This window comes from Cebidichthys violaceus, unplaced genomic scaffold, assembly GCF_023349555.1.
Source record: "Cebidichthys violaceus isolate CVI_PGR_0920_01 unplaced genomic scaffold, fCebVio1.0.p SCAF_79, whole genome shotgun sequence".
Taxonomy (NCBI): domain Eukaryota; kingdom Metazoa; phylum Chordata; class Actinopteri; order Perciformes; family Stichaeidae; genus Cebidichthys; species Cebidichthys violaceus.
In genome coordinates this window covers 301,177-314,670 of record NW_027176963.1, presented here as the reverse complement: position 1 = coordinate 314,670, position 13,494 = coordinate 301,177, and the positions used below count along the sequence as shown (strand labels likewise).

Genomic DNA, 13,494 nt, shown 5'->3' with positions numbered 1-13,494 from the left:
CAGCTGCAAAGGAGGAAGGAAACCCGAGGGAGAGTAGGACGAGAAAGACGCATTATGAGATATTAGAGGGAGAAAGAGAGGAGTAAGATCCCAGTGGGCCTCGGTGGACCCTGCAAACAGGTAGGTGTTACATACTGTAGCTGCTGCAAGGCAAACAACACAAGGGCTCTCTGCTTATTCGTCTGGTTGGCTGATTTCTTACAGTACGCTGATGTCACTTTACTCTTTCATTAGTACTTTACTCAGAAACCTCTGCTGTTAAAAAAACATGTACAAGCATGTGTGTGTGTGCATGTGTGCTGGTATGTAACCAGTATCTTCTCCTGCTTCTGCTGTTCAGACATGAATAATCGCTCCATCGCCTGGTGGCTGAAACAAATCGGCCTGCCCCAGTACATCAAGGCACTAGAGAGAGAATATTATGGTCTGGAGGTACGTGAATGTGTGAAATGCATCTGTGCGCGCTCGTCGATATTTCTTCTCCGCTTCAATCTTCATAACCCTCAATTTCTCTTTATTGCTTTCTCACTCTCTCCCCGCTTGTGTTGCTCTCCAGGGTTTGCTGAGTGTAACGGACGGAGAGCTGAAGGAATCGGGGGTCGAGGATGCGACACACAGGGAGACCATCCTCCATCAACTTTCAAGACACCGGCAGAGACTGGAGCCGCACTCTGGTGACAGTCACTGCCCGATAATTCAATGTTCATATCTTTGTGAACATGTTCTAATTAACGGTTTATCAAGTGGAAACATATTGGATTGTATTGCATCTTAGCCCTACAAAGTGACTAAAAGTAAAAAAAAAAAAAAAAAGTTTCTGACAATTGTTGTCACCCCAGCTTGGGTATCGTTGGGACATTTTTTTTAAAAAATATCCATGACATTCAGGTCCCTCACAGAATGCATTCATATTTTTGGATGTCCCCGAGACATTTCCTGCACCATCAGGTCAAAGGTCTTTTGTTTATGACTCAAAACAAACAAGAAAATGTCTTTCCCATCAGTCTCAGCTGTACTTTGTGTTCAGTGCTAATTATCAAACTAAGATGGTGCACATTAGACCTGATTAACATTGAACACTGTAATCATTGACATGCTAGCATATGATGTTAGCATTTAGCTCAAAGCATCACAGTGCTAAAGTACAGCCTAAATGCTAATGCAACACAGGCTTCCAAAAAACTGTTTTGCTTAAACTTTTATGTATACTACTTTAAATTAAATAGTCTAAAATTGGCAATTTGTATTTCAAAATACAACTAAGGAGAAGAAAACAAGTTAATAAAACCGACCAGACATTCAATGCCAGCTTTCAGCTTTAACAGTCAGACGCATTTAGGTCGGTTACTTAAAACGTTGTAAAGTTAGATACTCAGCCATATTGATAATGGAAAAGTATAATAGAGCAGTAGCTGTTGAAATCATGAATGCTTAGCGCTGACACTTTGTACACGCCTGTTTATTAAGTCAAAACGTTTTACTGAAATGTATTTTAGTTGTTTACTGTCTTGTTCTTGCTTAATGTGATTTAAAGAAGTTGAAAAAGTTAAATGTGAAAATCTAGAGAGTAAAGCCTGAATGAATGAAAATGTCATATAACGTTGTATATAGGCGTTTTTCATAAATGCACACCAATTACAGGAATAGTTCAACATTTTGGGAAACATGCTTATTAGCTTTGTGATTAGAAACAGGTAAATATCTGGCTAAAGGTGACTATGGTTCATTAATTAACATGTTACATCTCTTTGGTTTCAGCTTCATATCTAACGGACCAACATCAGAGCGGTATGGATTTGCAAGGAGATCAAACATGCATATTTTCCAAAACGTCAAAGTATTCCTTTAAAATGTCCTTTTGTCCTCTCAGGTGTGCAAGTGGAGCGCAGCGTGAGCCGGAAGTACTCCCTGGGATCGTCTATGGATCTGGTGAGAACACTAAATTGGCGCTATTGCGTCACAAAACAGTTGACGTCAAAGTAAATAAAACGATGCAATCATCAGCCGCGGCGCGAAACACTGTTTGGGTCTCAACCATTTTCCGGCAGGTGAAGCCGAAGAAGGACCTGTTTCGTCAGAGTGTGCTGCCCCGCCTCCAACGCGCTGACAAGAAGCACCGCCTCTCCGCCTCCTGCACCCAGCTCCGCCCCCTGAACGAGGACAACGCTATCAGCGGGACAGAGCGCTGTCAGGAGAGCAAACGCAGGTAAGATGACCCACAATGGGCGGTGTGTGTGTGTGTGTGTGTGTGTGTGTGTGTGTGTGTGTGTGTGTGTGTGTGTGTGTGTGTGTGTGTGTGTGTGTGTTTGTCTGTGTGACCCACTTTCCCCAGGTTCAGGTTTGACTAATAATCAACTAGTGTCTCATAAAATGTCAGAGTGCGTAAGGTATATAATATATAATATGAATGACATGCCTTTTAAGGATATAAAATACCATCATGATATTTGCATTACAGAACAGCTGCTTTTTGATGACTAACACAGTAAACGACACACCTTGGGACTTTGATATTTTGGTCACACTTCCCTCCCCAGTGAGCGGTCAAGGACTGAGTGACAAAGGCCAGTGTGTGTGTGTTTGGAGGTTGTTAATCTTAAAGTCGCCTTTTAAAAAGAAGGTTTATTGCAGGCTCTCTCTCAGCATTAAAAGGGCCAGTTCGCCTAAATTACAGAAAGACATGTTCCCTTTCACTCTCTCCATGGTGCTATTTAACCATGCAGATAGTTTGGGTTTTATGTGTTAAACTTTGGAGATATCCAAACCTGAGATTTCTGCTTCCACTACAGTGAAATGTGAGTGATTGGAATTCAGTTTGTGGTCCTAAAAGCACTGAAAATGTAAAGTAACTCCCAGACACAGTTACTTTTGTCTGACCAAACAGCAACACCTACAGGTATTAGATTACTACGACAAAGAAAGACAACAAATCCTCAGAATGTAGATGCTTGAGACGAGGTCATATTTGCATTTCTGCTTGAAATTACATTTTTTTCTGTCGAAGAAGAACTTTTGCTCGTCTGTAGGCTGACAGGTGCGTAAAGGAGAAGATCTAAGGTTCTATATTGTCGAGCATTTAATACAACTTTTTTTTTTCAGCTCTAGGATATAGGTACAAGTTATATTTTCTCAGAATTTGTACTGAAGCCTGTACTGTGCAGCTGTATTATGTTGAAAAATATATATTGAAGTGCTCAGATTGTGATAAAGAGCAGAAAACATCATCAGGATGTCCCTACTTTGAACTGTTTTAATTTCTAGCAATAAATATTCATATAAGCTCTGGTTAGGGTCCCAGACCTGTACTTTTCCACTGCACATAAAACCCAAATAATCTTCATGGCTAGATAATATAAGAGGTAGGTGAAACAACACTGTATGTGTTTGTAATTTGTGTGAACCAGCCCTTTAATTTAGTTTTAAAAGTTACCTTTCATACATAATTGAGTTATACAACTGACAAGTACTTTAAGTGTATGAATGGAGGTTGGCTGTCAAGTTCAGGCACATCTCTGCTCACCAGACATAAAGTGCTGAACGCTAAAAGGTTGTAAACTAAACATGTAGGGCTGAGTGACGTAGATAGTCCCGGTCCTCAGGGCAGTCTCTGATTGGCTGAGAAACGTTCGAAACCAGGTGAAAAAAACAACACCTAACCGCACAATATTAATGCGCGGTACTTAAATCAGTGGACACAAGAGCAAACATTAAAACAATTGTAATTAACTGAAAATGATTGTTTCTGACCTCAGTGTGGGGTTCATGGGTACAAGCCATTTTGTACAGTTACCTGTCTGCAGCCAGGTGATGCGTAAGCTCGGCTGTTTGTGTCGGTATCCGAGGAATGCCAGGCGGATAGCCGTGTGTCAGCACCGGGGCCTGGGGGGGGCGAGGGGCGAGGGAGGGAGAAAGGGAGAGAGGGAGGGGGAGAACTTGTGGGAACTCGTCTGAAAACTGCGCAGGGAGGAGGGCAGTTGGGAGGGACAGACGGGGAGACGACTTGAACGTTGCAACTCCAGCTCCAGCTGTTGTTTGGCGGTGATAATTTGGACCACAAATCGTTCAAACATGTCCGGGTCGGGCGAGCTGTGAAGAGGACCGAGAGGTAGGAACCGATGGCCGTTCATTCAAAGGCGTTTTTGAACGACTGTTAACTTTAACTTAACGCTAATTAACGCGAGACTTTCGATAACGTGCTTGACCGTTAATTTAACTTTCGCTGTGCAGTAAACAGCTTTATGAACACCTATTCCTAGTTCTGACATATCAAGCTGATAAAATCCTCACTTTTTAGTCTTTAATAGAGGAAAAAAGTCGTCAGTTTGTCGGTTTTTTTTTCCTTACCTGTAGCAGTAGAGTCAACTACCTGTTGCACAATCTCGACTCATAAGAGAAGCACCAGAAACCATGTTGAATGTAATAATTAGATTACAGTTGGCTATTCGCTTTTACAGATTATACAGAGTAATACCATTTGTCTGTTGAAGCGGAATCCAACAGTTTGAAACCTAGATGTGGTGTCAGGTGATTCGTGTCTATAGTGGCTCTGCAGCACATTGCTCAGGTGTTTCTGTTGTGCTGCCCCGGACCAACGCCCCTCAGACAGGATGTTGCACGCTCCCTGTCCTCGTAACGAATCTCACAGCTGTGTATTTATCTGGATGTCTGTGTTTTTTTATATGTGTGTGTGTGTGTGTGTGTGTGTGTGTGTCTGGCAGTGTTGTGGCTTATTAAATTGTGAACATGCAGCTCGAACAGTTGTAATTTTATTGGCTAAACAATGTATGGTGACACAACAGACCTTAAGTAAATGCTACTTTTTTTTTTATGAAGGTAACAATGTTGAGTTTTTGTTTAATATGTTTTAGAGAGGTGCTGTTTCAACGTTCATGGTAGTTTGGATTCTTTAGTTTGTGGTGGTGTTTTGATTTTTTAAAATTTAGTTATAATACTACATTCTATTTACAGCGTTTTTTTTCCTGATACTCTTGACACTTAACGTGACGATTTAGGTCAGTAAAAACTATACACAACACAACACACGCGCAGAATAGTAGTGTGGAGTCGAGCTAATCACTCGATTAGTCCATCAGCACTTAATTAATTAGCAACTAATTTGATAACATCAGTTTTCTTTTCAGAATTTGCTGTTTTTTTGTATCTTATGTGATAGTGAACTGACAAAACAAGCAATATGAAGACACGGCCTTGGGTTTTTAGCACAACTGTAGCTACAGTGCCATTGAGGACACCGAGGTGGTGTTGTTGTGGTGGTGAAGGTCTGAACAGCCTTGAGGGATTTAACATTCTACAGTTAAAAAATGTACATGTGGTGGGCGTGTAGAGCCATTCCTTTTATTTTAAGACTTAATGTGATCAAAGATTCAGTATTTCTCCACTAAAAATGTATTTCTGGTAGCATGGAGAGGGCTTTGAAACGGCTTTTAATCATTTCTGTTTGGATATAGGATGGTAAATGTTGAGCCTATAAACTAAAACACAACTAGTTTATAGGCCATTGATATCCAGATAAGCTTTGAAGAACGGCTCTAAATCTTGCTGAAAATCGAATTCACCATTGAATTCAATATAAAACTGCAAATTGAACTTATTTAGACTTTTTTTGTTTCGGTGTCTGGGGGGCTCATGACCTCAGTATTTCTGAAATGTTGGTATGACTCTGTGTGATAACAGGCGGCCTGTTATAGCTGGATTTGTCAGGGAAGAGAATGAGTTTATGGGGGTTTATTTTTACAGCATCACAAGCTGCACGGCCTCCAAAAGGACCATGAAGTTGAACCAACACCATTCTGAAACAGTTTTAACCAAAGCTAAACATGATGGCCCTCATGAATGTAGGATTTATTGCAGCACTGTTGTATTTAGAAGTAGTTTTTGTACCTAAGAAATTGTCAAATCAGTGTAATTAGAAGTATCAAAGTGTGTGTTTTGTGTTGCGCTTCAGTGGATGTTGTGTAATCATTAGTTGTATTCGGGGTCACAGCAGGGTAAACGAGTAAATGTCACACCACCGTTTGTGCATATCCCTCCAGCAACACACGATTTGTTCCACATTGTTAACCCATGTTGAAACGCAGCGAGAGGCAGACGTAGATGTAGATGTGCTAGAATGGCTAATGGCTCATGTGATGGCTGAGGTCCTGCTGTGACTTCTCTGAGCTGTTCATCTGTTAGCCTTGTGTTTACAGAAACAGGAAGGTGGAAGCTTGGGGAGGAAGGAAGGAAGGAGGAAAATGAGGCTCGCTATTAAAAGGCCCTCCGTTTTTTGTGTTGTTGTGGTGTTAATGACGGATCCAGACCTTGGCAGTGGCCTTCCATCCTTGTACTATTCATGTCTTAAAAGGAAAAACATTGCGCCATTATCTGTGACTCCCTATTGGCGAGTTCAGTAGCTCCAAAAATCATCTCTTCTCTCTTGTTTTTCAGCAAGAGGAGGAGCGTCAGCGCATACTTCAGCCAGCTGAAGGTAAGAGGTTAAGCACTCGGCTTCTCCGTCTCTCACTAGCCCTCTGTAGCTGCCTCCTACTTTTTTTTTTTTTTTTTTTTTTTCTTACATATTTTCCTTCATACCGTGCGCACATGCAAAATGTGAGCAAAGAAAACATGCCGAGTGACTACGCGTATTATGGTCTCTGCTGCGTGCCTTGCAGGTGTTTGGAGGTCGGAGAGACATGGACTCGTTAAAGAAGGAGCTGGAGGAGGAGCTGAAGCTCAGCACCGATGACCCGACGAGCCATGCGTGGTTCCACGGGCCGCTGAGCCGAGAGGTGCTCAAAGGACCATACTGTTCTCGCTGTATTTGCATTTAAATGGCACAATTTTACACACACACATATTGAAGGAGTAGAACCCCTTTTTGGCTTTCTTGCGTTGTTAGAAGAGGAGATTAATACCACTCTCACATCTATAGAGGCAGATTAACTTTAGACAGAGCCAGGCTAGTCGTTTCCCCTTGTATCCGGTATTTAATGCTAAGCTGACTGGCTTTTGGCAAAAGTTGCCAGTTTAATTGGTGCACATAGCTTAAACTAATGCAGTCTAATACCACCGTCCTTGCACTAAATCCTTCCTTCATGAAGGTGCTGATCAACTTAACCTGCTGACTTGTCTCCAGGCTGCAGAGTCTTTGTTTGAGAGGGACGGAGACTTCCTGGTCCGAGACTCGAGCTCTTCCCCCGGCGACTACGTTTTGAGCTGCTTTTGGAAGGACGGGCCCATGCACTTTAAGATTATACGAGTGATCCTTCGTCCCAAAAAGGTATGTTTATCTTATGCTTCTCCATGTGCTGCAAGTGGGGAATAATAGATTAACTGTTAAAGTTATTTATGTAGCTACAATGCCAACTTTTCACTGGTCTCAGCTTCTGGGTTTTTGAGTGTTGGTCGACAAAACAGGCGATTTGAAGATGTCACCTCGGGCTCATTGGAATTCACAATTGGCTCTTTTTTTCCCGCCCTACATTTTTCTAGACTAAACAATTCTTCAAATAATCTGAATATTTAAAGGAGATACGTTTTAAATAGATTTTATGTGCAAATCCTCAAACCAAAAAACAATCTTTTGTTTATCAGTCAGCTTTGATTCCCATTGTTTACAGTAAAGGACTCCAATGGATGTCGGTACAAAAAGAATAATATATCAAAACGTCCATCGTAACTTCTCAAATCCCACCTGGAGTATAATCTACTTCTCCACCGTTGGTCTGTTTATTCAGTATGTCTCACTCTCAAAACACACACTACATAAACACAATATAATCTATGTTGCACTGTTGCCCTCATAGCTCTAAAACTCAGGCAGAAATACTTAGCCTTTAATTGACTAAGTGATGAGTGTTTGGAGCATACCGAGCATGCAGGAAAATAGTGGAGAAGTGGCTTATGCTGTAAGAGGGATTTGAGACATTTTTAATGGACTTTTTGATGCTTTTAAAAAGCTAATTCTGTGACTCAGGGTCACTATGTTAAGGACAATGAATCCGAGCTGACCTCCGCAAAGCTGCAAGCTACAATATCCACCTTTCTAGCCTCTGAGTGGTGAGTATCTGTTACTAAAAAAGATAGATTTTTCCTGTAAAAGCTGTGCTCGGTATATTACGTCTGTGTGACAGGGCTACTCTCGGGAGCTGTTCCAGTTTGAGGAGGATCGCTTTGACAGTGTTCCCGCTCTGATCCGGTTCTACGTGGGCGGGCGTCTGCCCATCTCCCAGGCCTCTGGCGCTGTGATCTTTCACCCAATCACACGGACCCTTCCTCTGCGCGTCATCATCGAGCGACACGGAGAGCCCACAAGCGACGGCGCAGGGAAAGAAAGACACACTCAAGCCGACAAAAGGCGCAGCTTCAGCTCTGAACACACCGACAGACTGCAGTTCATCAATCCGCTGCTAAGGTGGGAGGAAGTCTGCTGAAATGTGGTCCAGCCCACGTAGACCTGTATAGTGATGAAACAAACTGCACCGTCACAAATTCAAATAAGCATTCTCAAGAACTTTATTTTATGCGTGGCAGGAGTGGAAGTCAGCCTGCGAACTTGGAGAACGTTGGACGCGGACCTTTGCTTCAGTCTGCGCAGTCTGACGGCAACCTACGAACTGGTACGTTATACATACACGTGTCTGTCACCGCTAATGGCCACTGGATGCAGCTCTGTCGCAGCCGCCGGAGACAATCGGCTTGTCATTCCAGCCACTGTCACGCAGCAGAGCGTCCTGCTTGTGGAGCTCCTCTTTCCAAACTTCTATATTTCCGCACCAGGTCAATTTTTGTCGGAGCTGCTCGTATCTCTGAAGCATGAAATTCAATTTTAAATGTATAGATGCTATTATTTATAGATAAATTAAATCTTTCAGTTGATAGTAAATGGATATTTAAAGATGCGTTTCATTTTTGTTCTTTATTTCTATTCTTCTTTGTCAATATGTATTAGTTTCCCCTATCCTCATGTGCACTATTCAGATAACACGGATACAAGATGAAGATAAGAGAAGGTGCTGTGTGTCGTAGTTAATGCTTGTAAAACACAAATATCAGGGGAACACATTTAGATATGTGGCTGCTGTAGACCTCAAAAAGACCTTTTGTGGACATTTGAATTGCGACAGTCATGACTGAGCTGTTGCGCAACCCGAAACTCATTTGTGGTCAGCCTGCTGCCCTGAGCGGTTGGCCTGTATTGTATTTCCAGAATGGATTGCAGGAGGTGTAAAAGCGTGAAGCAAAACCATCATCAGAACAGAAGAAACAGGATTCTGCGACACCGTCTTGTTTATCTTTCACTTCCCGCTGTCACTCTTCCTCATTCAGGCGTTCCGCAGAACACTCATTCGAAGGACACTGACCCCGCCCCCATCTCCCCGGTGTTTCGCACAGGCAGTGAACCTCTGCTGAGCCCTCGACCACGACACACACGCCCCTCCCATCCAGGTGACAAGCATACATACTTTTATTTATGGTCCGATCAAAGAAAAGAACGGCAGATAGTTATTGCACAGCAACAATTTTTGTCTGACTCTGCCATAACACACAAAATGTGTGGGTCTTTTGCAATCTGGAGTAAGTTTTCATTCTACAATTGATATTGTTTTCGGACCCAACTCTCGTGTGGAGAGGCACTTTTAACAGAATTTAGAGCTTGGGAAATGGAAATACTTCATTTTAATGGTCTGATACTAAATTAAAGGGTAAAAAAGAGACAAAGTTCTAAATTTTCAGAGTCATTTCCTTGAAGGAAGCATTCCATTCCATTATATGTAATATAATTGAACAGCTAATTATATGAAATCCTTCTAATGAAACAAAAAATGAGAGACTTCCTTTTTTTTTTTAAGGGGTGGAGGTGTTTTATGACTTTCACTTAAAATCTCACTATTTCTAAGATCCTGGTTATGACCTCAGTGCTCGATACAGAAGGGACTAGTTCCAGATCAGAAACTTCACACAGGAAGGTGGTAACAACATCCTGTTGTGTATTCTGACTATTTCACTTGAACCTTTCTGGAACTTGTGTGTGAGTCGGCAGCTTAAAAGTTAAACTACCATAGCAGCGCCTCCTCTAAATGTGGAGACTGCCATTGACACAGACGCATAACTCCCTCCTCCGTCCCTGTAGGTGGTGGTGTAACTTTGCGAGGTTCAGACGGACAGCTGCACCCCAGAGCTCCTCCTAAACCTCTCCGGGTCTCTACCGTGTTTGCCAATAGCGTCCCTCCCCCACCCACTGACCCCTCCTCTTTCTACGATGAGCTGGTCATCCAGGTAAAGAAGTCGCCACAAAATCACAGCTCAGCGGGGGATCATGTTTTTACACGTCGTCTCTCCTTCTGTTCAGGGAAATCTGTCCTTTACAAGGCAGAGCCTGTAAATCCTCCCACGGAGAGTTCATGTCCTCTCGCTGTTGTGTCCAGGTGCCACAGGCCCGGCTGAAAGGTCACGTGGACCGGCTGCGCGCGGAGGAGAAGTGGCAGAGCCGCGCCCGCCTCACAGAGACTTCCTTTGGCTTTCTGGAGGCACAGAAGAGCGAAGCATCGTCACAGCTGCCGTTGCTGCCGCAGAAGAAGAGGGCAGAGGAAGTGGAAGACTGGCATTTTGAAAAGCCACATGTTTGTATACATTCTATATACGGTTTGCATCTACGAGATAGCATCTATCTAAGCATCTACCCTCACGTTGTTTCTAACATGTGACCTATCTATTTTGAATAGCGCTATATACCGTTTTTTGTTATTTCAAAATGACAGCCTCAGAGCACATGTACGACTCTTGACTGTGAAATAACTTGATCATTGCACATCACAAAGGGTCTGCTGTGCACTGACGTTGTAGGATCCATCTTACTGCGTCACAGGTGGAGTCGGTCTCGTGTTTCCAGTTGGATCAGTTTGAGTCGCTTCTCTTGCCGGAGAACAACCGACCTCTTGAGCCCGGCGTCATTCTGGTGCTCAAAGAGCTCTTCAACCGCTCCAACGCCGACGCTACAGCTCTACACCTGCTCAGTGTCGACTGCCAGGTAGCTCTCAAACGCCTCGCGTCGCAATCAATCTACGTTTCATTTGTTACGTTTGCACTCCCGATGAATGCAAAACAAAGGTGACATTCTATCAAATGCAAATAGTGGGCTAATACTTCACTATTCTGAGTGATTCATATTGCTTCGGTTAACACATTATTCACAATGGCCAACGTGTTGCAGGTGGCGCGCATTGTTGGGGTGACTGATGAGCAGAAGACGACTATGGGAGTTGGATCGGGGCTGGAGCTCGTCACTTTGCCACACGGACGCCAGTTACGACAGGATTTGTTAGAAAGGTTCGTGCAACTGACAAAGACCAGATAAAGAGTGGATTCACCCATACAAGGAAAAAAAAAAGCACATTTCCTCACATAGTGCTATCCAGCCATGCAGATCTCTTTGTTGCTATCTGTCCAGGTTGTAAGGTGTTTCAGATCGCTGACGTCACTATAAACAATGCATGTCAATGGACTTTTGTTTGGGGTGCCGAAAGTATTAGAAAATCTGTTTGACAGCGATATATTTTTCCAGCCTCAGTGTCACAAAGACTAATTTCTTTTTTTCAGTGGGAACTCTAAAACTTAAACTTAAATTCTTTGAGTAGGCTACCACAAAATACCATTAACCTCATTGTTCTGGTGTGGAACTCCTGATAGCTAGAAGTGGGAAGTGAGGAAACTTTTCCCGCCGCTGCATCCTTTTTCAATCTTCTACCCTCTCACGCCTCTAATGTATAATTTTTTTTTTTATTTTTTAGGCATCATCTATTAGCACTGGGAGTCGCAGTGGACATCCTAGGCTGCACAGGGACTGTGAGCCAAAGGGCAACCGCTTTACATAAGTTTATCTTATTGGCTCAGGCCCTGAAAGAATACGCCCACAACCTCTACTCCTTCTCAGCGGTGATGAAGGCTCTAGAGATGCCTCAGGTACTGTAGTTATCACAAACATATGCTTGGTTATTCACTGTGATAACATCATAATATAGTATGCCATGAGAAGTCATTCTATAGTACGTCATAAAAAATGACGTCATACAATATGTCACAGTAACGTATATCATAAAAATGTCATACAAAGTCATAGTACGCACAAAAATATCATTAAAGGTTTATAGCGTAGCATTTCATAAGAAATGTTTAAAACATGTCATCGTATAGTGTGTCATAAAGTGTTATGATATAAAATAACGTGTATATTTGCAGATAATGCGGCTGGAGATGACGTGGCGAGCACTTAGGAGGAACCACACCGAGTCAGCAGTTTTATTTGAGAAGAAACTCAAACCCTTCATGAACCTGCTGAACGACGGAGACGGTGAGTGGTTCTGTTTGAGACACAGACGCATTACAGAGCAACTGAAAGGAGCTGCACTCACTTTGTTTGGGTCCAATTTTAAAATTGACAGATTGAGAGTTTCCCACGAATGAAATTGATCGCCTCTCATCACTTTTATACAATTTATCAGACTTCACGCCGCTCCCTCTGGAGCCACGAAATGCTTTGTTCAACTTTACTCCACAATACCTATACAAATACTTGGATGGATACAATTCACATGTACTGCATGGAGTCTTATGTGCTCCTATGTTTTTCTGTAGACTCTGTAGTCCAGGGTCCCATCGCCGTGCCCCACCTGGTTCCTCTGCTGATGGCGATGGAGGGCGAGGACCCGGTGGAGAACAGTGAGCGAGGCTGTCAGCTTCTCTACGACGTGCTCCAGGCGGCTCGCGGTGCCGCGCTGCATGCGCAAGATTACCAGCAGCACGCACAGTCTCTGCTCACAGGTACGCATGCTGCAGTGATGTCCTCTCTTTATGTAGACGGTTACAGACAAACGGGCCTCAGAACAGAACTCTGTTCTTACCCTAAATCTTTGCTTTTTTTTTCTGTGACGTTGGTTTGCGCAAATGTCAGCTTCACCAATTCTCTCTTGATTGCCCAACTTGTCACACATGTCTTGTTTTAACCTGATGAATGTAACCGGTTATTGAGGAGGTGTGAGTTACAGTATTGGGATTTGATAATTAGCATAAATAACAACTCTAAATTGCTGTTCTGTTCTGTTTAGGCAAGTTTAATTTACAAAAAATGTAAATAGATGCATTTCCCAACAATTGAAGATGAATATAAATTACCATGCCAAAATATGCCAATTAAATACTAAAAACAAAAACAATTTTTTGCAAACCTAAGACGATGATGTGGTGAACAGAATATTTATTTTAGTTAAATATAGTTATTTTATAGTATTCAGATATTTAATTATAGTATGACGCCTTAATCTGAATGAATTTGTTCCAGAAATCCTAATTAAATAAACAAGTTAGACCAAAAATAAACTAGAGTAGTATACTAGTATTCTGTACATGACTTGTGCGACAGGTCTGGACCACTTTCAAGTTTTGTTTGTTCTGAAGAGAAAATTCAAAGTATGAGAAAATTGGTGACGGCAACAAATT

General features: G+C 42.5%; 1 protein-coding gene across 1 annotated transcript in view; it reads left to right on the top strand.

Annotated features, from left to right (window-relative positions):
* Positions 1-13,494, top strand: part of sh2d3a (SH2 domain containing 3A) — a 14,366-nt gene continuing 872 nt past the window's right edge. Inside the window, exons 1-19 of the mRNA XM_068737418.1 lie at positions 1-120; positions 341-432; positions 557-674; positions 1,759-1,788; positions 1,871-1,929; positions 2,049-2,206; positions 6,448-6,487; positions 6,672-6,788; positions 7,136-7,279; positions 8,133-8,413; positions 8,533-8,618; positions 9,328-9,447; positions 10,133-10,278; positions 10,428-10,622; positions 10,868-11,029; positions 11,213-11,328; positions 11,790-11,961; positions 12,238-12,349; positions 12,634-12,819. Of these exons, the coding sequence (XP_068593519.1) occupies positions 343-432; positions 557-674; positions 1,759-1,788; positions 1,871-1,929; positions 2,049-2,206; positions 6,448-6,487; positions 6,672-6,788; positions 7,136-7,279; positions 8,133-8,413; positions 8,533-8,618; positions 9,328-9,447; positions 10,133-10,278; positions 10,428-10,622; positions 10,868-11,029; positions 11,213-11,328; positions 11,790-11,961; positions 12,238-12,349; positions 12,634-12,819 (2,332 nt within the window). The 5' untranslated portion in view covers positions 1-120; positions 341-342. The remainder of the gene's footprint in view (positions 121-340; positions 433-556; positions 675-1,758; positions 1,789-1,870; positions 1,930-2,048; positions 2,207-6,447; positions 6,488-6,671; positions 6,789-7,135; positions 7,280-8,132; positions 8,414-8,532; positions 8,619-9,327; positions 9,448-10,132; positions 10,279-10,427; positions 10,623-10,867; positions 11,030-11,212; positions 11,329-11,789; positions 11,962-12,237; positions 12,350-12,633; positions 12,820-13,494) is intronic.